At 49.5% G+C, this 25300-nt stretch overlaps 1 protein-coding gene across 2 annotated transcripts in view; it reads right to left on the bottom strand.

The window, feature by feature from the left end:
- Window positions 1-25300, bottom strand: part of UNC13D (unc-13 homolog D) — a 2023528-nt gene that overhangs the window by 70136 nt on the left and 1928092 nt on the right. For both annotated transcript variants that reach the window (XM_069654742.1, XM_069654741.1), the window contains exon 31: window positions 6296-6419. In XM_069654742.1, the coding sequence (XP_069510843.1) occupies window positions 6296-6419 (124 nt within the window). The remainder of the gene's footprint in view (window positions 1-6295; window positions 6420-25300) is intronic.

Below are 25300 nucleotides of genomic sequence, written 5' to 3'. Positions count from 1 at the left end.
GGGTGAACCGTCACAGAGGCACCACCCCAAGGTGCCCCATCCCCCACTGACCCTGGAGCAGACCCCACCCTCTGGAGGGATCACCTCGTTGAGGCGCTTCCGCCGGCATTCCCAGACACGGCCCAAGGCCCCTGGAGCCATCATGCCCACGCTAGGAGACCCACCCCCGGCTGCACTCACCAAGGACGAGCTAAGGGACATCCGCCAAGAAATCAAGGCGATTCGTACGGACATACAGGCATCCATCCCAGACCTCAAGGGGAGAGTGGGCACTTTGGAAGACAAAATGGAAGGGATCGAAAACAACCATCTCCAGACAGACCTTCTAGACATGAAATATGAGGCAAGGCTAACAGACTTAGAAATAAGAGAGGAGGACATGATTCTCAAGATGGACGATTTAGAAAATAGAGAACGTTGAAAAAATCTGCGCATCATGGGTGTGACGCAACCAACTCTTCACGCTTGAAGGGGCCAAGGAGGTCCAGCTGGAAAGAGCTCACCGGGGTGGAGGAGGTGCCAGGGGTGGCCCGAGGTCCATCGTGGTGTGGTTCCTCCGTTATAGAGAGAAAATGGAGGTCCTGGAAAAGGCTAAAGGCTGGGGAGCTTCATCTTTGAAGGGGACACATCAAGATCTATCAAGCTCTATCAACTCTCACTCTCCAGTGGTTCACAAGCCAGGACATAAGATACAGATGGTCTTACCCGTTCGCCTTGTCCTTCGAATGAGCGGGGGTGGACTACAGGGTCATCAGTGGAAAAGAGGCCACACAGGTCCTGCAGGTGCTTAAGGGAGAACCTCATGAGGAAGGAGAAGGAGCGGGAACCCAAGAAAGGGCAGAACCCAGGAGAGACCCGGAGGGCCCCTGGTCGACAAAGAAGAGAACAAAGGGGAGGAGAAAATTTAAAAAACCCAACACCCGGCCGTCTGAAGCAGGAAGAGAATAGAGAAAGGAATAGGATCCGGCGGGGAGTGCGAAGACAGCAGCTGGATAACCCCGGTCGGGGACATGATGTTGGATCTTGAGAACTATGCACGAACATGCTTTCGCTCTGGTGGCTTGCCCGTTGGCAGGCGTCTCAATAAGGGTCGGGAGGGGGCAGGGGGGATCATGGGGATGGGGGGATAGAGGAACTCAGGCTCAACTTAGATTCAGCTCTAAAGGGGATCAGGGCAGCTCCCACTGGACCGGGAACCTAGCGAACACAAGGTGTGGAAGTAATGGCAGACAATGAGAGAAAGGGCCGGGTCGAGACAATCAGGTTTGGCTCACTCAACGTCAAGGGGCTTAATTCCCCAACAAAGCGCTCCCTCTTGGGGCGAGAAATAAAGAACGCAGGGATAGATGTCCTCTTTACACAGGAGACTAGATTCGTGAGGGGTGAAGAAAGGGCCATCCCCGGAGCTCACATGGGCCAGGTATTCTGGGCATCAGGCCCCACAAAAAAAGGCGGGCTCGGAATACTGCTCCACAGACATCAGAAACTTACTGAGATAACCAGATGGGGGAAGGAGGACGGTAGGGCCCTGGTAGTGTCCGGTATCTTGCATAACTCCAGGATTACTCTAGTAGCCATCTACTGCCCCAATTTAGGTCAGTCGGAATTCATCCAAGAGGTCACGAGAGAAGTAAGGCACAGGGCGGAGGGAATCCTGTTCCTGGGTGGGGACCTCAACATCTGGGCGGACCGGGATCTAGACCATAGTGGGAAGAGCACCCAGCAGGAAGGTGCAGGGGGGAATCCGGAACGAGGGCTCCGGGACCTGATGTGAGAACAGGGGCTAGTCGACATATGGAGGGAGCTCCATCCGGGGGCTAAGGGATATACCTTCTACTCGGCAGCCCATGGAACCAGAACAAGAATAGATTACCTGTTTACGGGACACCAGCACATGAGCAGGATAGATGCATGTCAGATCCGCCCAGTCAGCTGGTCGGACCACGACATGGTTTGGACAGATGTCAGTATCTCAGGTCTAAAAACCAGGGAATCCTTGTGGAAATGCAATGATTTCCTCCTAAGGGACGTGGTGTTTAGGGAAGAAATGTCATCTGCAATCAGAGAATTCTTTGAGCTAAATAATACGGAGAGGTGGCCCCAGAGATTGTCTGGGAGGTGGCTAAGGCAACCTGGAGGGGTAGGTTGATAAGTGAAGGAGCCTCCAAAAAGAGGGAGGGGCCCCTCCTGTCCCACAGGCTGAGGTCAGAGATTTTCTCCCTGGAAAGGTCTGAGGGGAAGGGAGAAGGAGAAAAAGAGAGGGATCTTGGCCTGGCTAGGGAGAAGAGACAGGAGCTCAGGGAAATAGAGCTGGGCAAAATCATGGTGGGACTCCACACCTGCGCCAGAGGTACTATGAAAAAGGCGATAAGGCCGATGCCATGCTCGCGGCCAAGCTCCGGGGCCAAAGAGCGGACAGGTGGGTATCATGAGTCAGGAATTTAGCAGAGGGGGAGAGATCAGACCCTGAAGGCATAGCAGAGAAATTCGCTAGCTATTATGAGAATCTCTATGGGAGGGAGGGGGACGTGGATAGAGAAGCACGAGAGACATACCTTGACGGGATCACCCTCCCGTCTCTTGGAACACTGGAGTCTGAGGCTCTAGACGCCCTGATATCAGAGGAGGAGGTGCTGAAAGCAATATCGGGAATAAAGCTGGGTAGGGCTCCCGGGGAAGATGGATTCACTGCGGGATTCTACAAGGCCTTCTCGGGCCGGCTGGTGGGTTTCCTGGCCGGTCTATTCTCACATATAATGCAGAAAGGGAGGGCACCCCCATCATTTGGCAAAGCGCTGATCACAGTAATCCCGAAGGAGGGTAAAGACCCGGCAGACTGCCGCTCCTATAGACCTATCTCCCTCCTCAACGTGGACGCCAAACTGTTCACGAGGATCATCGCAACGAGGTTGGACGGCCATATGCCGAACCTAATCCACTCAGACCAGGTGGGCTTCATTCAGGGTAGACAAGGTGCTGACACGCTTCGTAAAACTCTGTATCTCATGGGGATCGCAGCTCCGAAGGGGGATAACCCGGTCTTGGTGTCCGTCAATGCCGAGAAAGCATTTGACCAAGTCGACTGGGGGTTTCTACATGGGGTACTCGTGAAGCTGGGGTTTGGAATTGGGAACAGGCAGGCCATCAAAGCCTTGTACGAGTCACCTGCAGCCAGAGTGACGGTTAATGGATGCCTGTCACGGGCCTTCAGTCTCCAGAGAGGGACGAGGCAGGGCTACCCCCTGTCCCCCCTCCTCTTCGCCATGACCATGGAAATACTAGCAGAATACATCAGATGTTCTGCTATGGTGCGGGGCATAGAGGTGGGAGACCGCACATTCAAACTGGGCCTTTATGCAGATGACATCCTGCTCCACCTAAGGGAACCTACACGATCAATCCCGGCCGCTTTGCAGATAATTGAGCGGTTCGGCCATTTCTCTGGGTTCAAGGTCAACGTTGGCAAGTCGATGATCTTTCCATTCGCGTCAGATGCTGACAGGTGCATATCAGAACTGTCCCCTTTAGGCCTCCAAGTCTGTGTTGAAGGGATAAAATACTTGGGAATTAATATTGTTTCACCGAGTGAGGACCTGAGCCAGGCAAACTTCCCCCCTCTGTTTGAGAAATTATTTAGGGAAATGGAAGGCTGGGGGAAAGGGCAAATCTCGTGGATGGGTAGAAGAAATGCGATAAAGATGATCCTGCTCCCCAGAGTGCTGTACCTCTTCCAGATGCTTCCCCTGGAGGCCCCCACGATAAATCTAAGAGAAGCCAAGAGGCGCATTCTGAAGTTCATATGGCAAGGCCGGAAAACCAGAATAGGGTATGAGACCCTTACCCTCCCCAAAGAAAGAGGGGACGTCTCTCTCCCAGATCTCGAGGTCTAACACAGGGCGACCCAACTTATAGTATTAGCCCCTCCCCTTAGAGAGGACCCCAATAAGCAATGGGTCTACATTGAGAACTCCTTCTTAAACCCTGTCACTGTAGGCGAATAGTTATGGGTCCCATTAAAAAAGCTCCCGAGAAGGATCAAGGACCACCCAATCCTGGGAACCATGTGGAAGGCTTTAGCAGGGAAGGGAAACAGGGAAAAAGTGACTACATGGCCCTCCCCCCTACGTCACATCTGGTCCACTCCTGTCCTAGAAGAAATCCCAGGCCATGAACACTACCAGCACTGGTTTGACTTGGGGTTATGCAGGGTTGGTCAGCTGGTGAGGGAGGGCACATTTATACCTATCCAGGAACTTGAGGAGGCACTGGGAATTGGTAGACTCTCACCTCTCCTATACCTTAGACTCAAGGGAATCCTAATGAAGCCAAAACTGAAGGATTGTATACAAAGGAAGCTCACCCCTGTAGAAAAAATTCTAGATTCCCATACAGAAATGAAGGGGCTCACCTCACTCCTGTATCAAGCCCTACTTATCCCCCGGGAGGGAACGACTGGGAGCCTCAGGAGGAAATGGGAAAAGGACCTGGGCTGCACCATAGGGGATGACCTCTGGAGGAGACTGTGCACCAGGGCCTTTAAGACATCTATCTCCTGCCAATATAAAACCCATGCCATCAAACTCCTCCACAGGTGGCAATACGACCCGATCACCCTCTCAAAGATGTTCTCTGATGTTGTCCCAGCGTGTTGGCATGGATGTGGGGGTAAAGCTGACTATTGGCATATGTGGTGGACCTGCCAAGAGGTCCAAACGTACTGGTCGGAGGTGCTTAGTTGGATCAGGGGGGCGGGAGAGGGGGACTACCCACTAGACCCCATCTTGGTGATATTTGGCCTAGAACAAAGGGATGAGCGCTGGGAGAAATTACCAGACCTGACACACTCTCTTTTGCTGGCAGCTAGAGTGGCGTGAGCTAGAACTTGGAAAAGAGCGGCCCTCCCTACAAAAAGGGAATGGGTGGCGGTGGCCAAGGACATCTACTTTATGGATAGACTAACGCCCGCAATATATGGCTCAAGTGCACAGATAGAAACAGTCTGGCTGCAATTCTTGGAGGCGTTTGCCAACACGGAGGATGGATCCAGATGATATTCAGAACTCTCCACTCGGCCCGAAACTATCCTTTGCATAAAACACATTGTAAAGTACTCAGGAGAGTCGACTACACTTAGACTGCCACAGGCCCGGAGGGCACTGCCCAAAGTGGTGTATCTTGAAAAATGGACACTGAGCCTCGAGGGGAGGGACGTGGGGGGTGTGTGGGGTGGGTTGGAAAGCACCTAAGACTTGTGTTGCCCTAATGTTTTGAAGTTGTTACGAGCCTGTGCCCAACCTATACTATACGCATATGCGCTTTTGTTGTCTTGAAAAATCAATAAAAATTGAATTAAAAAAAAAGATGTTACTGCACTACCTTTTTCACAAGACTTGTGCCCAGCCCCCCCCCCCTCAACCCACCACCCCTGGACTTCCTGTGCCTCACCCTCGGGGGGCCAGTCGCACCCTTTGGAGTCTAATGCCTTAAGGAAAGTGGTGAAGAACACTGTTGCACACTCCCCAACAGCCTAAGGTTACAGCAGTCCTCCGTGTCTTGATAGGGAACTAAGCAACAGAGTACTGCTTGTGATGGTGTAACTGCAACATGGGGATCGTGCAGTCCCTGCATGGTGTGAATCACACGGTCTCATCAGGGACATAACGTAGGTCAAATTAGCAAAGTTGTAGTAGTGTGTTACAAAAACAGCATTCTGAGGGAGCAGAAAAAAGGAACAGATGTCATGGGGCGCAACCGGCTCCAAACATTTCAACATGACGCCCCATACAGAATCATGGCCACCAATGGCACTGTGCAGAGTGTACGCAGAGCTGTACTTGCGTCTGGAGGAGTTTTATATTTCAGACAAAATATCTGTGGTAGGAACCCATTACAAATCTGCAGAAGGAACCCATTAGAAATCTGCAATGTAAAGGTGACTGGTCTGATGAGAATTCAGATAGAGTGCTTCTGAAATAGCTGAAAAGCTGGGTCATCCAGTCACATGTCAAGTGTCTGGCAGTGCCCAAGCACTACAGCAGAGAATCACTTAATTATTATATAGACTGGCCAGATGCTGGTACACAATGTAGCTCATCGGGTGTTTATTGAAAAGATATTCCAGATATCCAAGTGAAGTGTAATGTGAAATCATCATTGTCTGTTTTCTCAGAGTGACATGCCTAGTCCATACAGATCTTGGATCAGGATGTATGATTTAAAGACTGCATTCTTTCGTTATGAAAAGGACTTCATAACCTGATTGCTGTTTAATTAGGGTTGTCAAAGTGATACTTACAACTCAAATGACTCATCAAATAGCGGGTGAAGCTCGTTTTTCTTACACTGTGTCGTCCTTGCCTCCACCATGGGGAACACATGCCGGGGCTCCAGTGTGACCTGGATGAAGGGGTCACTAGAGCCTGGTTGGGGGAAGAAAGGAGAGAGACTTTTGTTTAACAATAGTTGTGTGAGCAACTACAATTACAAGGTTGGTTCTATTGGGCCTCATTAAATGTTCAGTGGTGCAGGAAAAAAACAGTGGTAAATTATCTATTGACACTTTTTTTGGTCGTTCTGGAATTACCGCTGTTTTTCCTGCACTGGCCAATAATACATTTGGAGGTAAAGTGGCAGATTTACTTCCAGCAAAGACTGGAGGTAAATCTGCCACTTTAAGTCCACAAATCAGCGGATGTACAGAGTGGTAAATCTGCCAGTGGACAATCCGCCAAAAATCCCCATGGAGTCCTATGGACTTCAAAAATGGGGAATTACACTGCCCTACCACCATTTGTTAGTGTTAACAGTAATTTAGTTTGGCAGTAATTCGGTGGATATGCCACTGAATTACCACCACACCCACAGTGAGTCCCATTTTCCGCTATCCCTGGATGAGAAGAACAAATTACTTACCTCTGGTAATGTTGTTTCTGATGCACTTAACTCCCATGGATTCATCATCTTAGATATATCTTAGTAGATCTCAGAAACTTTGGATAGCAAGGGATGCTGTGTGATTCAGGTGTCGATCAACCTCAGCACTCATTGAGTCATGACATTGGTACAAATAGCTCCCACCACGTCTGTGACTTCAGTTACTACATTTTCCCTGTGTTCAGCAGCTTTGGAGATCACAAATTAAATGAGGCACCTCTCAGCATTGAACGAGACAGCAACAGGAGAGAGCTCCCTGATTGTGGGAGGACGATGAGGAATCCGTAGGAGTAACATCTTTGAGAAGGAACTAATAATTTGATATTCGAATCCATTGTGTCTTCCAACGGATATCTCATCTAGATAGACTCCAATAGCAGTATTAAGTCGCAGGGGAGTGGGAGGAGAGACCTCTGCTGACATCATACAAGAACATGCTGCAGGACTGCTCTACCACAGCAGGCATCCTGACCTGAAAGAGTGTCTAAGCAGTAATCTTTCACGAAGGTTTGGCTAGAGACCCACATAGCTGCCTGACAGATGGCCTGAGTTGGAACATCTCAGTGGAGTGATTATTTGGCAGCCACAGCCCTGGTTGAATGTGCTCTGAAGCCCACAGGGATGTCTTTTGCTGTATAGAGTAGCATTCAGATATGCAAGGTACAATCCATCTGGATATGTTATGCTTTGTTACTCTTTTGCCCATCTTAGGGCGCTGTACCCCACAAAGATATGATCATCCAGTCTGAAGGAATTTGTTTTGGCAAGGTAAAAGATCAATGTTCTTCATGGATTAAATCTATGCAGACTCTCCTCGTCCTTAAAGGGATGAGGTAGTAGGTAAAAGGTTGGCATGCAGATTTTAGTGAAAGGTGAAATTTAGACACCACCTTGGGATGGAAAGAAGGGTGCACTTTGAGAGTGATCTTGTCCCTTAAGAACATTGTGAAGGGTGGCTTACACAACAGAGCATGGAGCTCACTTGCTCTCCGTGCTGATGTGAAGATCAAGAGGAGAGCCTAAATGAACAAGAGCGCACCGACTCAAAGGGTGCTTGCATTAGAAAGGCCAGGATCAGGTTTCAGTCCCACACCGGCACAACAAAAGAGGTCAGAGAAGGTATTTCTGAGGCCTTTCAAAAACTGCATCACAAGAGGGGCCATGAAAAATGATCTTTGCTTGGGCATGCACTTGAAGATGAACAGCGCCATCAGATAGCCCTTTACCGTTGCGACCTGTCGACCTGGTCTGGCAAGATGCAACACGAATGTCAGGACCTTTGGAGTGCCACACAGAAAAGGATACATTTCTCTGGCTCTGTACCAGCTACAAAATGTCTTCCAACAGCAACAGATCAGTACCTTCAGTGCCACTCTGCTGACCGAAAGTAAGACCTCCATCAAGTCCTCCAGGAAGACCTAGTCTCTACCACAATCTTTCAGAAGCCAGACATGCAGGTACACACTCAGGTGAAAGACTAGGCCTCTCTCTTGCGAGAGCACATCTGCTCTCTGGGGAAGACACAACAGAGGACAGATGGTCATATACAGAAAGTCCAAGTATCATGTCCCCATGGCCCAATCCAGAGCAGCCGGGATCATGGTTGCTTGGTACCTTTTCAAACACTTGATCACTGTAGGAGAACGCATGACTTACCACTCTGTAATGTTCTTTCTGATGAATGTTCCTCCCACAGATTTCTCATCTAAGATAATCCTATCCATAGTGCAGCAGTTCTTCAGAAACCTTTCAGCTCCCTGGGGGCACAGCAAGACTCTGTGCCAGCTCAGTCTGACGTCTCTATGTACCGGACATTATAATAATAGCCAGAATATATAGAGGTGCTGTGCCCCGCGACCTCAGTTACCATCTTTTTCCCAAGCACTCTTACGCTAAGGGACACAGAACCAATGGTGTACTAGTTATCCATCAGGAGGGCAGGTATGGAGGATGATGAGGAAACCGTGGGAGGAACATCACCAGAAAGAACATTACTGAAAGGTAAGTCATTTATTCTACTAATGGACTCCTTCCTTCCATCGATTCCTCATCTATGATAGACTCCCAAAGCAGTACACAAAGATCTGGAGGAGAGAGGAGATGTGAAAATGTTTTTATTCAGGTTTGCCTTAAGCTGCTACATTTGTTTTCATGCACTCACTCCATCTTGAAAATCTCCTATTTAGAGCTGAAAATAATATGTTTGCTACATAGAAGTGCTGAGCCACATAGAAATGTGTTACAATGAAATGAGCTCATTGTTTAAATAGCCTTTGATCTTGCACAGCCAGGCACAAGCGCGTTTAAGATATTCTCGTCTTTTACTGTTAATTGCGTGGGTCTCACATATGCACGTTCTAATAAGAATAATCTATGACAAAGGAGATGTTCGGTTCTATTTTGTTTGTACTAGGAAAGGGTTATCCTAAAGAAACTGTAAAACATGCCGATGTACAATAACCCTCCTTCATGACAACAAAAGATAATATTGGTAGGAATGTCTCCTTTCAGTGAGAACAGTCTGTTGTCTTGTAAGGTCAGAAAGTTAGAATGTACAAGCATGAAATCACTGACGAATGTATGTTTTCACAGAAAACCCTATACCTGGCAGAGAGCTGTAAACTATCTATGACATTGCACTCGCAGCAGAATGCAGGTAAACTGGGGTGCATAAAAGACGTGATTTCCTTTCTGTAAATTGCTCACTTCTACACAGCTATTGTGTGGAACCTGAGTCCGCTTGAAGTGAATGCATTCTGTTGTTTATACTTATCTTTGTGTCTGTTGGTCTTATCTTTGCAGTACAGTTAGCAGATATTGGTTTTACAATTGGCGCCCAAAGTTGGGCCCTTTCGAGGATGATCCATCGTATTTCGATGACGGAGTGACCGAGCGTTGGGACCACTGAGTACCAGGGATCCTTGCCAAATATGAGACAAAGTTTCTTGCAGCTGCTACTAGTGATCCACATTGGCCTCTCCACCCAGTGATCATCGAGACGAGGGTTCCGGACTGTAGCTGTGCGGCTACATTTCACCCTTTTGAAGACCACCAGCCACGGATTTCGTTTGATGGGGGATGATTGTCTTGATTGAAATCAGATGAGTTTGTTTCAAGTTGGTTGTACAAAAATATTTTGCAAAATATTTTCCCAGATGAAACACCATTTTGTGTAAAAATGACTTGGTTCAGGAAAATGCACACTTGTTGGGCAATGTTGTGCTTTTGTAGAAAATAACCCACTGGGTTAGAATATGGACAGCCTGTCCCACCTGAAGGTTCTCCCTCTTATGATATGGATATTAAATATGGGTTAGGAGTGTAAAGACTGGAAGGGGCTTATTTGTACTGCTGCCCTCTATATGGTAGAGTAGAAGCACAGAGCACCCCAGCCAAGATTCTATATTGTTGGTAGCAATGGACGAGCAATCAAGGCTTAAGCTCTCAGGGGGTGATGCAGGCTGGTTCTTAAGTGCAGTGTAGTCCCACAAAGGAATGTCCACACACTATGTTAGGTGATAACACAGTTCTTTAAATAAATAAGGTTTATTTGGCAAATCTAATTGTAAATATATACAGTGTCTATGTGGTACCACAGTTAACTCTTGACTCCTTTAAAATGCACCAACTACTGACAGTCTCAATGGCATACAAATCAAATAGCAATGTGAATCAACATCAGGCACACTACCCAAATGTGTGTGGTTTAGCAGAGTTTCTTCGACGATTCGTTGATGGATCCCTCATGGGTGAACTCCCTTTAAAAAAGCATCAGCAACAGGGCATTGATAGTCCTCAAAGAATGTGAACCTTGGCATCGAGAGTCCTCGATGAAAAGAGTTTGCTGCCGCAAAGATGGCTAGAAAAAGAATGTGGGCCCGGCAACGGGCATCAGCGTTGACGATCAAGACTCGACCACGGCTGGCTTTCAGATCTTCGTCGGCATCTTTGTGGACTTCGTCGACCACCTTGACTTTCTCCGGCGGGACAAAGCTGTCGACGGTGATGACAAGGGAGTCCTTTGTTTCAAATGTCTTAGGCAAAGGTGAAGCGTTGTGACTCCGTCGTCGAACAGCACAGCGTCAAACTGTCCCTGCTTCTGGGCAACCTCGACTCGACGGGCTTCCAGCGGTTACGGCAGTCCTCTGAAACCTGGTCGACGGCGATGGACTTTTATGGCCTCGATGTCTGGGTGCTTCACTTTAGGATTCCTTGGCAGACCCCGTTTCCAGTCGACAGCTTTTTCGGGACTGACTTCCAGGGTGCCTCGGTGAAGATGAGCTTTTGCACGATGGTCTCTCGTGGCTAGGGGAGAGGTCTCCTAGCCAGGTCCTCTCTTGAATCAGCCCTTGAAGACACGACAGCTTTCGGATTGCATCAAAGGAAATCAGCAGTAAACCTTCTTCCAGCTGGGCTTCGAAGATAAGCAGCTTCAAGTTTCAACTTCAGCTTCTGAACAATTCTGGTAAGTGAGAGGTCCCCAGATATACTGTTCTGTCTCTCGTTCACACTGCTGAGCCAAACTCAGGCAGCCAATCATTCAGAAGGGCATTTATGCAGGCAGGCAGCCAATCAAGCTCACAGTGCATTCAGGCCATTTTACTCACAACAGGGAATGTGGATTGGGGCAAGCACCCAGCCTTTCAGAACACCACACTGCATTCATACCAGTTTCGGGCAGCGCTGTCTCATGTGTCACACAACAGAAACCAGACACCTATAACATGCAGTGTATTTTGGTCACCCACTCCATTCACCCAGGTCCCACCCCAAGGGTGTACCCACAACATACAGGCACTGGGAAGGCTCCAGCCAGTGTGGCCTGGACTTCCCCACAATACCATATATGGCACTTCCACCCAACATACAATTAGCATAAAGTGTCTACCACTTGAGAGACTCCAGTCCCCTGCACACCAATATAACTGATCAACCAGTGAAAAATGTATCCAAATGATGAATGCTTTAATTTAAATGGCAAATCAAAAACACACATTACAAATGTATATATTCCAAGATATATCTTCTGCATGCACTTTAATGTATATTATTCATAAAGCAATACATTTCCCAATTAAGAAACTTGCATAAAGGAAAATGCTCTTTGGTTTGAGGACGTTCAAGCCCAGCACGTTTCGGGGGTTTAACCCCTTCTTCAGGAGCGAACAAATTCTGAAACAACATACATAAAGGATCCAATTCAGACCCACACTCTCATGTACTTTAATGCCTTTAATAAGAAACATAATGTGTTCCATGCAGGGGTGCCATCACACTCTCAATATATCAACCCCTCTCAAGTTGTTACATAAAAGATATTCCCAAATATAAGTGTCATTCACTACCATGCTGTCTAATTAACACAGGCTTAGCGATCCAAGCCCATGTGTTGGGTATTATCAATATCAGATCCACAGGTAAGTGACCACCAGTGTCAGACGCTATCACCTCTGGCCCAGTGATAAATTTGACTATGATGTTAAGTTATAGGTGTGCATACATACACTAATAGATTTACTTCCACTCAGCAGCCATTTAGGGAAAGGGACAGAGTCAGGGCTTCCCAGGTCTTTGGGAAACCAGGGTAACAGGTTATATAAACCAAGAGGCCACAGGGCCCATCTTGTCTCTGATCAGAAATCAACTGATTCCAATGGCAGGGCCTGGGTATTCCAAAATGGAGGATACTCAGAGCACCTGTCAAATTCAGCATGGAGCCGCCACCAGCCCATACCCTGCTCTATGGGCCACACACAGGTGCCCAAAAAACATACACTAAAGGTACAGGGTTATACCCCCATCCATGGGTGCCGTAAGAGTATCCCAAGGGTCACACATGGACTCCTATGTAGAAAACAACACAGAACACACATGATAAAAGTAGTACAGGACAAGGACATGGAGGCCCTGTCCCTCCAATGCATTTCCAGCATCACAGTCACCCCCCAGACTGAGGTTAGGGTGGTCTAATCTCCCACGAGACTGACACCTTCATCCAGACGGTCAACATACCTTCTGTAAAGGCCATTTGCATTATCATGACTCTTCCCTGGTCTATGCTCAATATTGAAGTCTAGCCGTTGCAGGCTAATGGGCCACCTGAGCAGTTTCAGGTTGTCACCCTTCATCTGCATAAGCTATTTTAAGGGCTTATGGTCTGTTTGGACCTTGACGGTAGACCCCTTAAAGTAGGGCCTAAAACATCTAAGGCTCCAAACTATACTGAAACATTCCTTTTCAAAAGCCCACCTAAGTTCTCTACCTTTGAGTTGCCTACTGATGAATATGATAGGATGTTCCCTCCCTTTGTCATCTAAGTGGGACAAGACAGCTCCAATTCCAGTGTCACAGGCATCAGTCTGAACAAAGGGGTTGCTGTAGTCAGGCGCACACAACACAGGTGCCCTACACAGACGTTCCTTCAAGCCAATAAAGGCCCTCTGGCAGTCTTCCGTCCAATTATCATTCCTCTGTTGTTTGGGTGTTGTCAGGGCTGTCAGAGGTGCAGCTATGGTTCCATAGTCCGCTATGAAGTTGCAGTAATACCCAGTGAGGCCCAGAAAAGCTCTCACTTGGGTTTGAGTTGTGGCAGTCTCCCAGTCATGTACATCCTGTACTTTACTGGGGAGAGGTTGGATTCAACCCGCTCCTACCTCATGACCAATGTAAGTGACTTTCCCATGAGCTATCTGGCACTTGGTGGCCTTAACAGTGAGGTTAGCCCTTTTCAAGGCCTGCAACACCCGATCCAAATGTGTCAAATGCACTTCCAAGGTGGAACTGTAGTCAGCAATGTCGTCTAGGTAGGCCACACAAAAGGCCTCCAGCCTACTGAGTGCATGGTTGATTAGTCTTTGGAAGGTGGCAGGCGCATTCCTCAACCCAAAAGGCATGACTCTAAACTGGTAGAGCCCCTCAGGTGTTGAGAATGCAGTCTTTTCCTTGGCATGATCCATCAGAGATATTTGACAATAGCTTGAGGTAAGGTCAAGGGTGCTCACAAATTTGACAGCCCCTATGGTGTAAATGAGCTCATCAGCCCTGGGCGATGGGTGCGCATCAGTTTTGGTGATGGCCTTGACTCCTCTGTAGTCCACACAGAACCACCAATCCTTGGTACCTGCCTGGGAACTAGCCTTGGGGACACTGACCACTGGACTGGACCAGGGACTGGTTGAGGGTTCAATTATACCCAGATCCAACATCTTGGCAACCTCAGCCTGGATGTGGTTCTTTACAGTGTCTGACATTCGATAGGACCTGCTTTTGACAGGTACACTGTCACTAGTGTCAATTTCGTGCCTGCGCCACGGGGTGAGGCCTGGTTTCAGTGAGAACAGAGGGGCATACTGCAAGAGCAACGTCCTGCAGGCCCTCTGCTGCTCTGGTGTCAGATCTGGAGAGAGATGCACTCCTGCCACTGAGCCATCCTCAGGGTTGCTATGAGCAAATCAGGAAGGGGCTCACTCTCATCCTCCTCTTGCTCTGAAGCTAGCAGAAGACTTGAGACTTCCTCTCGCCTGTGGAAAGGCTTGAGCCTGTTAACGTAGAATACCTGAGGGGCTACCCCAGGGACTCCCATGTCAACCAGATAGTTGACTTTGCCCCTTTTGGAGATTATCCTGAAGGGTCCAGCCCACTATCTGCCAAAGCTCGAGGCTTGGTAGGCTTCATCACAAGGATCTCCTGTCCTGGAGTCCAATCTACTTGGGATGCTTTAAGGTCATGCCAGTATTTGTTCAATTCCTGGCTTGTCTTAAGATTCGCTGTTGCCAGGCCCATCATCTGTTACATCCACCATCTGAGGCCTAATCAAAGTTCCCCACTTGGCAGGACCTGGAGGGGTGGCTTCCAAACCTTCTCTGATCAAGGCAAGGGGCCACCTCACGGGATGTCCAAAGAGAAGCCAAAATGGGCTGAAACCAACACCCTCTTGAGGCACTTCTCTGTAGGCGAACAGCAGCCATGGTAGGAGGAGATCCCATTTCCTCCTTAGGCACACTTCCAAAGCACCCAGCATGCCCTTGAGAGTTTTATTAAATCTCTCAACCAGACCATTGGTCTGGGGATGGAAGAAGGTGGAGAACTTATAGGTTACCCCACATTCCTTCCAGATCGCTTGCATGTAACTGGACATGAAGTTGGATCGTTCCGGAGGGGGTGTAGCCCTGATCTTCCCTGGGTGGATTGCTGCCTCTGTCATTCCAACGCAGGCCTACTATTCTTTCGAATGCCTCGTCTGCAGGCTTTCTCTCTCTTAGCCATTCCATTACTGTGGCTACCATCTATCGGCCACCTGGTCAGATCTCCACCTTCATCTCTGAGTGGGCGGACCTCTCCTATTACCTCCTGGTCTCTACCACTCAACTCCTCCATTTTGGAGACTTTAACATCCACCTGTATGCTTACTGTTCTTCTTCTGGACTGTTTTGTGACCTCTGCGACTCTCTCTCACTCTCTATTCTCCCCTCTGGCCCAGCTCACTCTGCAGGGCACACTCTGGATGTTCTGTTCTCTTCAGACCTTCCCCTCTCTGTCCCTCTCACCACTACTCTCTCCTGGAGTGATCACTTTCTCCTTTCCTCCCAGCTCACCCTCTCTAACCCTCAGGCCAAGCGAACTCGAGCACTGCCACCTACCTTCTCGGTTATCCCACTCATGAAGCATGTGTCAGTTGAGGCTTTCGCCGCCACTTTCTCACCCCCCTCCTTTGGCTGACTCACCCTGACACAGCCCTTTCCAAGCTCCACTCGGCTATATCTGATACTCTCAATGTTCGTGCCCCTGTCATGAGGATCTGCTTGAAGCCCAAAGCCAACTGCAAGTCCTGGTATGACTCAGACCTCGTCACCCTTAAATGCAAGTGCAGGGTATCTGAGAGCAAATGACATGCTTCCGGTACATCCTCTGACAAACTGGCCTGCCGCTTGCTCCAAATGCAATACCGGCTCTCTGTCTGCAACAAGAAGAGAGCCCACATCCAAGCCCGCATCCCTGCGTCATCTAACAACTCTGCCGAACTCTTTAAAATATGCAAGGAGGAGATTCCAAGATGGCCACCGACACCAGGTAGACGTGTGTCGACGGCGCTCCAAAGCCCCTCAAGCCTGGAATGCGTGCCCACCAACCCTTCTAGGCTGCTGAGAGGCATAAAATAGGGGAACGTACACCCGATCGAGAGATCGACCTACTAGAAGCCCGAGAGCGGTGAGCGGAGCTTGGACTGCTACACACCCGGGAGCGGCAAGCAGAGTCTGGGGAGCCGACGAGTGGATGCCGGGAAAGGAGTGAGGGTGGCGTGCATGCAGCGGTCCGGGAAGAGGTCTCCAGAGAGCGCGGACCGGAGAACAGGGCAGCCTGACTACCCCCAAGAAGCAAGCCAGGGAAACCGCGGAGATCGGGAGTCTAGCCGAGTCGCGACTTGCTCTGACACAACAGGTTATTCTCTGCTGGGGGTCAGAGCACCTGTCTCTGGAACGACATTCGGAGTTGGACACGAAGGGACAGGGGCTTGCCGCGGCCCCGGGCCTACCCCGTGCCCCACAGCGACATCAGCCCAGGAGGGCGAACGAGCACAGAGATCAGGTTGGCAGCGGGGGACCCGCGTGGGAGGGGAGAGTGGCAGGGTGCCTGCACCCCAAAGGCTACCCAGCGCCAGGGCAGACCCACTATTAGTGAAGACCCGGACGGGGGGATCATCTAAGGCAACAGGCTGTACGCAGTGGCCCACGGACCTCTGCAAACTGCAATCGGACCATTCCCTTCCAAGCTAGACGCACCGCGCTGCGGAAAAGGCTCCCTCCCACGCTCCGCCGAGGTGGACAGGAGGAGAGGCCGAGCACAGACTGCGGAGAGCGAAGGGGGCCCTCTCACTAGGAGTGGGCCTCCTGCTTCCAATCCAGACCCCACAGACACCAACTCAGGGAGGAGAATCCATACACACACACAAAGCCTTGTTAGAAAGCGTAAGGAAAAACCGTAGGCACTTCCTACCCACACAAGGATCCATCAATAGAGTGCACGGATAAAGAATGTAGCCTATTGCCGGAACAGAACTAACGGACAGAACAAGGGGACCCACCCTGAAGTAAGTGGTGAAAGGGCCAAGGAGGCAAGCGGACAGGGGTCCTGCTGCAGGGGCAAAGACGTATAATCAACCCTCCTTCAACAGGGTCTTTTGAGCACGGCCGCCAAAACTTAACACCTGGTCGGGGGGAGACCTTCAAAAGAATTAGGACGGAAGAGTGGGGTCTTGGATCCCCGTAGGCTACAGGTGGGCCACCTCATCGTGACACAGAAAGGCAACATTACGGACGAGGCCCCCTTCTAAGAAGACCCGGGGAGGACTTTGGGCGGACCCGAGCATAGACCAGGATAGGCGAAGTGGGCCCCTTCACCAAGAGCAAGCCCCTCTGCCCCCACTCCTGCTCCCACGAACAGCAACTCCGAACAGAGAATCCACCGGCTCAAAAGAGGCTGTGGCATAAAACGAAAGGAAAAATCAAAGACATTCCCTGCTACCGTAAGAGTTTGTCGATAGGAGGGATGCACGCTTAAAGAATATAGGCCCAGAACGGAGCAGCCACGCCGGAAAGGGCCAAGGCCGCTGTATCTACGGACAAGAAAAGGAGAATCCCCTTGAAGAGAGTGGAGAGAGGACTAAGGGGACACGTAGACAGTGGCTTCGCCATCGTAGTAACAACGATCAATCAACGCTCCTTCAGCAGGGTTTTATGAACATGGCTGCCAAAAACAAGAACAGATCAAACAAGAGCGGGCTCTCACAGGCTGATACTTCGGGCCCTCTCATAACGATGTGGGCAAATAAGGATACCCCTGAAGAGCGAATGTGTCAACAAGAAGGAGCCTCAGAACAGGGCCTATCTGATGAGCCAAATCCGGCCTCACAAATTTCTCGACAGGACCTACATGGGGAAATGCTCTCCCTGCAAACCACGTTGGCAAGGACATTCCAAGATCAATTCCAACTGATCAGGTCGGATATAAATTAGGCGCTGTCCAAAATAAAGCAGGAAATAGACCAATTGGGAGAGAGAACTGACCTGGTGGAAAGAGGGCTACAGGAAGTGAGTAAAGAGACAACAGAGAACAGCGAAGCAATTGATAGACAGGACACGACAACACAGAATCTAGAGATCAGAATGGAAGATTTGGACAACAGATCCAGACGGATCAACATTAGGCTAAAGCTTCTGCCGGAGACAGTGCAGGACAGAGACTTAAAGGAGACAATCCAGGAAATATACGCAGACTTGCTGGGGGAGGTCACACCGGATAAGATTGAGCTGGACAGAGTTCACAGAGTGGGCAGCCTCAACAAAACCAGAACGCTAGACCAAGAAACGTGTTGGCAGCCGTTACGAGGTTTGCACAAAAAGAAGCAGTTCTCAGAGCAGAAAGACAAAGGGAGCCGATAACATACAAAGGTCAGCGAATCAAGCTCTATCAAGACCTCGCCAGCAGCACCTTACTCAAAAGGCGACAGATGGGCCCAATACTGGTGAAACCTCAGGAGCAAGGGATCAGGTATAAATGGACATTCCCTTTGGGTTTCTATTCAAATGGGCAGGTTTACAGAGATGGATTACCACGCTGCAGGAAGGGTGCAGACATCCTACACATCGATCTGGATCGGGAACAAGGGATGGCCAGTCTAAAGAAATCAATAGATCCAGGGAAAGGATTAAGGCCTAGACCATGGGAATGGTCAGTTGCGGGGGAAGGGAAAAAGAGAAGGCCAGCCCCGCGGGGCCCCGCCGGTAGAGGAAGAGAAAGGGACCCAGCCACAGCAGAAGGGGTCGAGACTGACGGGGATTAACTCAGAGTGAGTACATACAATAAGGGGTGGTGGACAGACAGAAAGGTTGACAATGAGGGGAGGAGGAGTGAGGAGTGAGGACCAAACATCATGGGATCGATAAAGGCGTGGAAGCATGAGGTGGGTGGGCAATAAGACCTCGGAAAGAGGACTTCAGAGGGGGGGGGGATAGGGAATGAGGGGGGAAGGGGTTTGGGGAATTGCCACTCAGTGAATGTTTCGAGAACGGAAAGGAACAACCAGGGCAAGAACTCGAGAGAAAGGAAGGAGGGGAGGAATCAAGTGGAAGCACGAAGTGGGAGACCACTAGTACTCGTCATTCAAATGGGTTATGCATAATGTTAGGGGACTCATTTCCCTGTTAAAGAGGAAGAAGCTTGAGCTCTTCACAAAAAGATTTAGACCAGACTTTTTGGGCCTACAAGAGACGCACCTACTCCACAGAGATCAGCAACGACTCATGTTAAGGGGATTTGACCAAATACTCTATGCATCAGGGGCAACAAATTTGGGAGGGGTGGCCCTGGCTATTGCAAATACGGCCAACTTCAGGGTCGAAGAGACGATAAGGGACAAAGAGGGCAGTTATCTAATAGTGAGAGGCACAGTTGGAGATGGAACATATATGTTAGTAGTTATATATGCACCCAACTCAGGGCAGGAGGCATTCCTATGGTATCTCCTGGGGAAAATTGAAAAACACTCAAAGGGCCCAATAATTTTAATGGGCAACCTTTACATTGCATGGGATAGAGCAAGGGACAGGTCAGGGAACAAAAACAGGGGGGGGGCGAAGTGCCCTCAATAGACCTGCAGGAAAAAATGTCTGCTATGGGCCTAAGGGACGTATGGAGGGAAGCAAAAGGGATCGAGGAGGGATATACTTTCTTCTCGGAAGTCCATGGGATGCAGTCAAGAATAGATTATTTCTGGGTCTCAGCGAACCTGGAGGGGAGGGTTAAAGAAATAGAGGTGGGCCCCATGGGAATAGCAGATCACAAGATAATCAAAATGCAGCTTGAACTGGAAAATAAGAAGAGCAGGGTCTGGGGCTGGAAATACCCAGAGTAATTGATGAGAGATCCGGTCATTATGAAAGAGATAGAGAGTAGGATAAGAGAATACTTTGAAAGTAATAAAAGGGGGGAAACGGGGAAGACATAAAATGGGACGCATTCAAGGCTACAATAAGGGCTGAAATTATAGCAGCCAAAGCACAAAGACATAAACAGATGCTGGCCCTGGAGACCCGGCTGGAGGCAGAGGTTGAGGGGGCAAGGAAAAGGGTAGCAGAAGCGCCCAATAGACGCAACCACAGGGACTATAGAAGAGCGGTGGGCCAACTGGGGTTACTACGGACCAAAAAAGCAGAAGCGGCCTTACTATCCATAAGACAAAAATATTACGCCAAGGCCAATAAGGCTGACATCCTGCTGGCACGCCTCCTTCGGGGAGCAGAGTCGAGGAACACAATTACAGCCTTGAAAACGGAGGCGGGAGACAGGGTCACCCGTCTAGAAGATATTCAAGAAACCATGTCTAGTTAGTATGAATCACTGCATAGGTCACAAAACCCCCAAGCTCGAATCCAGGAGAAGTTCCTGAAAAGGATAAAACTACCTGTTATAAGTAGGGACGCTCAGGATATCATAAACCAAGAGATAACAGAGGATGAGGTGAGGGGTGTCATTGGAAAGTTGCCCTCGGGCAAAGCCCCATGCCCCGATGACTATTCGGCTGCATTTTACAAAGGGTTTGCCGGGTTACCTGCGCTGCAATTAACCCACCTCTTTAACACCTTTAAAGATAGTGGCCAAATAGCCCCTTCCATGAAAGAAGCTAAAATATCCCTAATTTTGAAACCAGGTAAAAACCCCTGGAAAGATCGTCCTATAGACCGATAGCGCTTATCAACGTTGACGCTAAAATCTACACAAAAATCTTAGCTAACAGACTGGAGGGGCTTCTCCCGGACCTGATACATCAGGATCAGTCAGGTTTTATCAAAGGCAGGCAAATGGCAGATAACATTAGGAGGGTAGCGCATCTGCTGGAAAAGGTGAAGAAAACGAACACTCCCGCTGCCCTTCTCTCGCTAGACGCTGAAAAAGCATTCTACCGGGTAGAGTGGTCGTTCCTCTTTAGGGTCATGGAGGGGATGGGGCTCGGGGGTGCCAATTTGCAAATGGTCAAGGCTAATTATGACGGACCACAAGCAAGGGTGGTAGTCAATGGAGTGGCATCCCGACTGTTTTAGTTACAAAGGGGTACAAAGCAGGGCTGCCCCTTGTCACCCTTATTGTACGCAATATACTTAGAACCATTACTCGCAGCTATCCGGGAGACATAGGAAATTCAGGGAATTCCGTTTGGAGGGAGACAGCACAAGGTGGCAGCCTTCGCCGACGAAATGCTGCTTACCCTCACTAACCCATCTCAATCAAGTAAGGCTAGTAGAATACTGCTCGAGAACTTTGGGGAGGCATCGGGGCTACGCATTAACATGGGCAAATCCGAGCTACTGGACTTAACCTTGGGGAAAGAGGAGAGGGAAGAGCTCAAAAGGACATCACCATTTGCATGGCGCTTGGGGTGGGATTGGTTACTTGGGAGTGAAGATAACACCAGCACTCCCAGGGTGGTACGTGGCTAACTTCCCTCCTCTAGTGAGAGATATTAAGGACCTCCTTAGGTGGTGAAATCTCCGCATGTCCTGGTTCAGGAGAATGGCAGTTACAAAAATGGTCATATTGCCACGTCTACTTTACTTGTTCCAAGCTATCCCCCAGGTGGTCCCGGAGAGCTTCTTCAAGGAGCTTTGAACTATAAATAACAAACACATTTTTATGGCAGGGGAAGAAAGCGAGGGTGAGTAGGCAACAATTTACAGCCCCGAGGAGAGAGGGTGGGCTAGCCCTCCCCAACATCAGACAATACTATGAGGCAACCCAATTGAGAGTAATCAGAGAGTGGCTCCAACAAAGGGAAGAGAAGCACTGGGTGAAAATGGACAAGGCAATAACTAAGCATGATTTAGGAGAGGTCCTATGGCTCCCTAAAACATATGTACGAGAGCTCCATTACTAGACTAGTGGCCGATAATTGAGATAGGCTGGTCCAGTTAAGAGGCATCACCACTTTCCCATCCCCATTCACACCAATATTTAATAATGGGGACTTTACACCAGGGTTGGAGAAGGGAGCTTTTAAAATGTGGCAGGACGGGGAGTGCAGGAGGATGCGGGACATGTTTATTGGGGAAGAAATTAGCTCCTTCACGGATTGTAAAAGGGACTTTTCCTTGGCGGAGGGGGAGAGGATGCGGTACTGCCAACTGCGTCACTAGCTCTTGCACCCAGAAAACAAAGATGCGGCTACCAGAGGACCAACCACGTTCAAAACATTTCTAATGACCAACGACGGCTCAAAAGGGTTGATCTCACAGTTATATAAGGTTTTAGATGAGGCCACCCTGAGGCAAAGTTGGGCATTCATGGGTAAATGGGAACATATTCTTGTAAGGGGAATGGAGAAGAGGAAATGGGAGAAGTTATGGAGGAAAATTCCGAAATTAGTAAGAGCATCTCAAACGCAAGGGGCATGGTACACAATAATGTACGTGTGGCACTACATCTCAGCCCTCCTACATCGAATAAACCTAGGGACTTCGGGTGACTGCTGGCGAGGGTGTGGGGCGGAGGGCACAGCGGAAAATATCTGGTGGAGATGCCCAAAAATAGAGCCCTTTTGGGACGAAATCCGGCAAGCCCAAGAGCAGGCATTTGGACCAGGGAAAAGTAGACCCCCTGAATGGACTTTGTTGGGCATTGCACACGATGATACGGCAAGGGAACTGAGAGCTAGAGAAAGAGCGCAGGTGATGTTCACCATAGCAGGAATGACACTGATTGACCAGAATTGGAAAAGCTTGACAATACCGACATGTCAGGAATGGCTGCGCAAAATATGGGAAATAGTCGCTTTGCAGAACTTTGAAAGTGAGTGGGGGGAAATGCTGGCCTTTCTCAGGGATGACTTCAGGATTGGATGGCGACCGCAGCACCTCAGGCTCTTGGACCTACTTTGACACTTCAGGGTCAGATCGAACTACAATGTAAAGAGGAACACTGGGGAGTGGCTTTTTGGGAGGAGGTGGTGAGGGGGAGAGGAGATAGGGGGCAGGGGGAAGGGGGCAAATGTTGGAGTTGTTTATGGCCAACCTTGCTGCAGTCTCTACTTCTCCTGTTCCGTCTCTGCAAGGCCCTGGCTGCTCATTTCATCTCTAAAACTCAGGACATCCTGTCCTCTCTCTCTTCCTCTCCCCTTTACCCTTATACTCCCTGCTCTTCCCCTTCTTCTTCCTCGGCCACCTCTCCTCCCTCCTTCTCTGTCTTTCCCCTGTTCTCCCCAGACGAGGTTTCTAGACAAGTCAGATCTATGAAAGTCTCGTCAAAACAGGTTCACCCCAGTTCCTCCAAAAGCATCAAGGAACACATTGACACCCTGGCTCCTGCTCTGGCTGACTTCTGCAACCACTCCTTCGCCACTGAAGTCTTCCCTTCACCCCTGAAGTACTCCCTTGTGCACCCTCTTCTAAAAATAAACTCTCCCGACCCATCCTGCCCGGATAACTATCGCCTAATCTCCATCACTTCTTTCCTGGGCAAGCTCCTGGAAAAGATGGCCATCTCCCAGCTTAATCTTGACACTGAATCTGTTGGTTGTCTCCATGACCATCAATCTGGCTTCAGAGCTGCCAGAAACAGGGAACTGCTCTCCTGTAAATCCGTGAAGACCTGCTCTCCAAACTCGATTCCAACACCCCCTGTGTCCTCATCTTACTTGATCTCTCTTCTACCTTTGACACGGTCAACCATGCCATCCTGCTCAACTGTCTCCATGGTAACCTGGGTAATACTGATCAGGCCGTGGCTGACTACTTTACTCTCCCATCCACCCTCCCAGGTCCAACTTGGGTCCTTCCTCTCCTCTATCTCTATCTCTACCTGTAGTGTTCCCCAAGGGTCTAACCTCTCTCCCTGGATGTTCAACCAATACCTGGCCCACCGCATTGCCGCTCTCTGCCCAAACTTTCAGTGTATGCGGATGACACTCAACTCATTTTCAAGCTCCCTTCCTCCACCTCTTCACCTTCTCTCATCTCTGACTGTCTGCTATACAGGAGTGGTGTGCCACCAATGATCTCTGCTTTAATGCCAGTAATAACAAGAGTCTCTTCATTGGCACACCTACTCCCTCCTTTCCTGTCACTCTCTGGCTGACCTCTCTTGGCCCTCTTCCTGCTCCCACCTGTGAGGCTAAAAACCTTGGGGTCATCTTCGACTGCATCCTCTCCTTCTCTCCTCACATCTCTGAAGTCTCTAAGAAGTCACACCACCAGCTGCACCTCCTCAGAAGTATTCTTCCTTTCCTCTCCTTCCCCCAGAAGCTCACAGTGTCCAGAGCGCTGGTTCTCTCTAGGCTGGACTACTGCAACAGCCACTTTCTAAATCTGCCTGCCTCTACTCTCCGCCCTCTGCAACTCATCCAAAACAGGACTGCGAGACTTGTCCTTGGCCTCAAGCCCAGGGATTGTATCTCTCCAGGACTGAAATCTCTGAATTGGCTCCCAGTGGTGGCGCGGATTAAGTTCAAAACCCTCTGCATTGTCCACAAGGCCTTCTGGGGCCTGGGGCCTTAATACCTTCAACTCTCTCTTCCTAAATATCTTCCTTCTCGAGGTCTTTGCTCATCTGCCTCCAACTCCCTCAGGGTCAGTCGCTTCTCCAAGCAACGAGTTGGTGGTAGATCTCCTTCTTTGGCTGAGGCCTCCCTATGGAACAGCCTCCCTAAATCTCTGAAACTTGAGGAGAACCATCTCTGGTTCCGGAAGCACCTCAAGGCCCTCCTCTTTGCTTATGCATTCGCTCCTCCTCTCCCCTGCTGATCTCCTGGCTGAAACTGCACTGGTTACCTGGCTACCCTCTAATCTCGGGACAAGGTCCCCTCCCCGCCAGTTGCACACTTGCACTGCCCCCCTGGCAACCCTTGCACTCAGTGGCTGTTTATGTATACCTATAGCCCCCTTCTAGCACTTGACACTTGATGTCTGCACTTACCCTTGCACTTGCCACCAGCTGGCCGCACTTTTTTTTAGTTGGTTTATTTATTGTACTGTTTATCCCATGTACTACACTTTTCCCCCACCCCCTCCCCTGCACTTGCACGATCTCAATAGATCGTTGTCTCTGTCTTCCCTCTGTTCCTGTTAGGCTCACCTGGTCTCTGCGGAGGCATTGGGGCATGGTTGCAGCCCTCCCAGGAGTTAGATCACCCCCGTCAAGTCTCTCCCCCTGCGGATAAGCTGTAGGCGGTGACAATTAGTGGCACTGCTCCAGTTCATTATTGATGCTACTTCTGGCAGGGGCGCTTGTTGATGGGATTTAGTTCCTTCACTGATCCCTGGTAAGTAATAGTCCAGTCCAGCTGCGACTATGCTTCCCCCTGGTTGGTGGTAAGTGTCTCTCA

The sequence above is a fragment of the Ambystoma mexicanum genome, chromosome 3q, assembly GCF_040938575.1.
Source record: "Ambystoma mexicanum isolate Mex_15411 chromosome 3q, UKY_AmexF1_1, whole genome shotgun sequence".
In the NCBI taxonomy this organism is placed as follows: domain Eukaryota; kingdom Metazoa; phylum Chordata; class Amphibia; order Caudata; family Ambystomatidae; genus Ambystoma; species Ambystoma mexicanum.
The sequence above is the reverse complement of the archived record's forward strand: the minus strand, read 5'-3'. Positions and strand labels throughout refer to the sequence as shown.